The sequence below is a fragment of the Rhincodon typus genome, chromosome 42, assembly GCF_021869965.1.
Source record: "Rhincodon typus isolate 14 chromosome 42, sRhiTyp1.1, whole genome shotgun sequence".
NCBI classification, from domain to species: Eukaryota; Metazoa; Chordata; class Chondrichthyes; order Orectolobiformes; family Rhincodontidae; genus Rhincodon; species Rhincodon typus.
Genome location: NC_063373.1, coordinates 6,162,942 through 6,163,690, shown reverse-complemented (window position 1 = coordinate 6,163,690; position 749 = coordinate 6,162,942). Strand labels below are relative to the sequence as shown.

The 749-nt window shown below is 57.3% G+C and overlaps 1 protein-coding gene across 1 annotated transcript in view; it reads left to right on the top strand.

The window, feature by feature from the left end:
- The window catches only part of LOC125487508 (charged multivesicular body protein 4b-like), a 4,474-nt gene extending 3,735 nt beyond the window's left edge, over positions 1-739 (top strand). Inside the window, exon 4 of the mRNA XM_048619112.1 lies at positions 294-739. Within this exon, the coding sequence (XP_048475069.1) occupies positions 294-352 (59 nt within the window). The 3' untranslated portion in view covers positions 353-739. The remainder of the gene's footprint in view (positions 1-293) is intronic.
- The last annotated feature ends 10 nt before the right edge of the window (positions 740-749 follow it).

The following is a 749-nucleotide window of genomic DNA, read 5'->3' as shown; positions in this document are numbered from 1 at the left end:
GTGTGTGTCTGTCTCTGTGTGTGTGTGTGTGTCTGTCTCTGTGTGTGTGTGTGTGTCTGTCTCTGTGTGTGTGTGTGTGTCTGTCTCTGTGTGTGTGTGTGTGTCTGTCTCTGTGTGTGTGTGTGTGTCTGTCTCTGTGTGTGTGTGTGTGTCTGTCTCTGTGTGTGTGTGTGTGTCTGTCTCTGTGTGTGTGTGTGTGTGTGTCTGTCTGTGTGCGAGAGAGTCCCTCTCACTGCTGAGACCTGTCAATGACTCTCTGTCTCTCTCTCTCTCTCCGTTTGTCTGTACTGCAGAGGCGAAGGCCGCTGAAGAGGATGAAGACCTCAGGCAGCTTGAGAGCTGGATTTCCTGAGCCCCCCAGTTCTCCTGGGTGGTGGGGGAGGTGGGGCGTGCGCGGGCTGGGGTGGGGGCTGACGGTGGGACGTGTCTTTTGTTCCCCCACCCAAGTGATCTCTGCCTCCGATCTCTACTCGTCTGGTCTTCCACCGTCTCCTGCACTGACCCTGACCTCCCTGCAGCTCCAGAAACCTCCCACCCCACCCCGAGGCAGAATCTTACCCACGCCCCCACGCTCTGTATCTAACCCCGTGCTGTCCCTGGGAGTGGTTGATGGGGCAGAGGGGGAATGGTGTAGAGGGGGCTTTACTCTGTATCTAACCCCGTGCTGTCCCTGTCCCTGGGAGTGTTTGATGGGGAGGGGGACAGTGTAGAGGGAGCTTTACTCTGTATCTAACCCCGTGCTGTCCCTG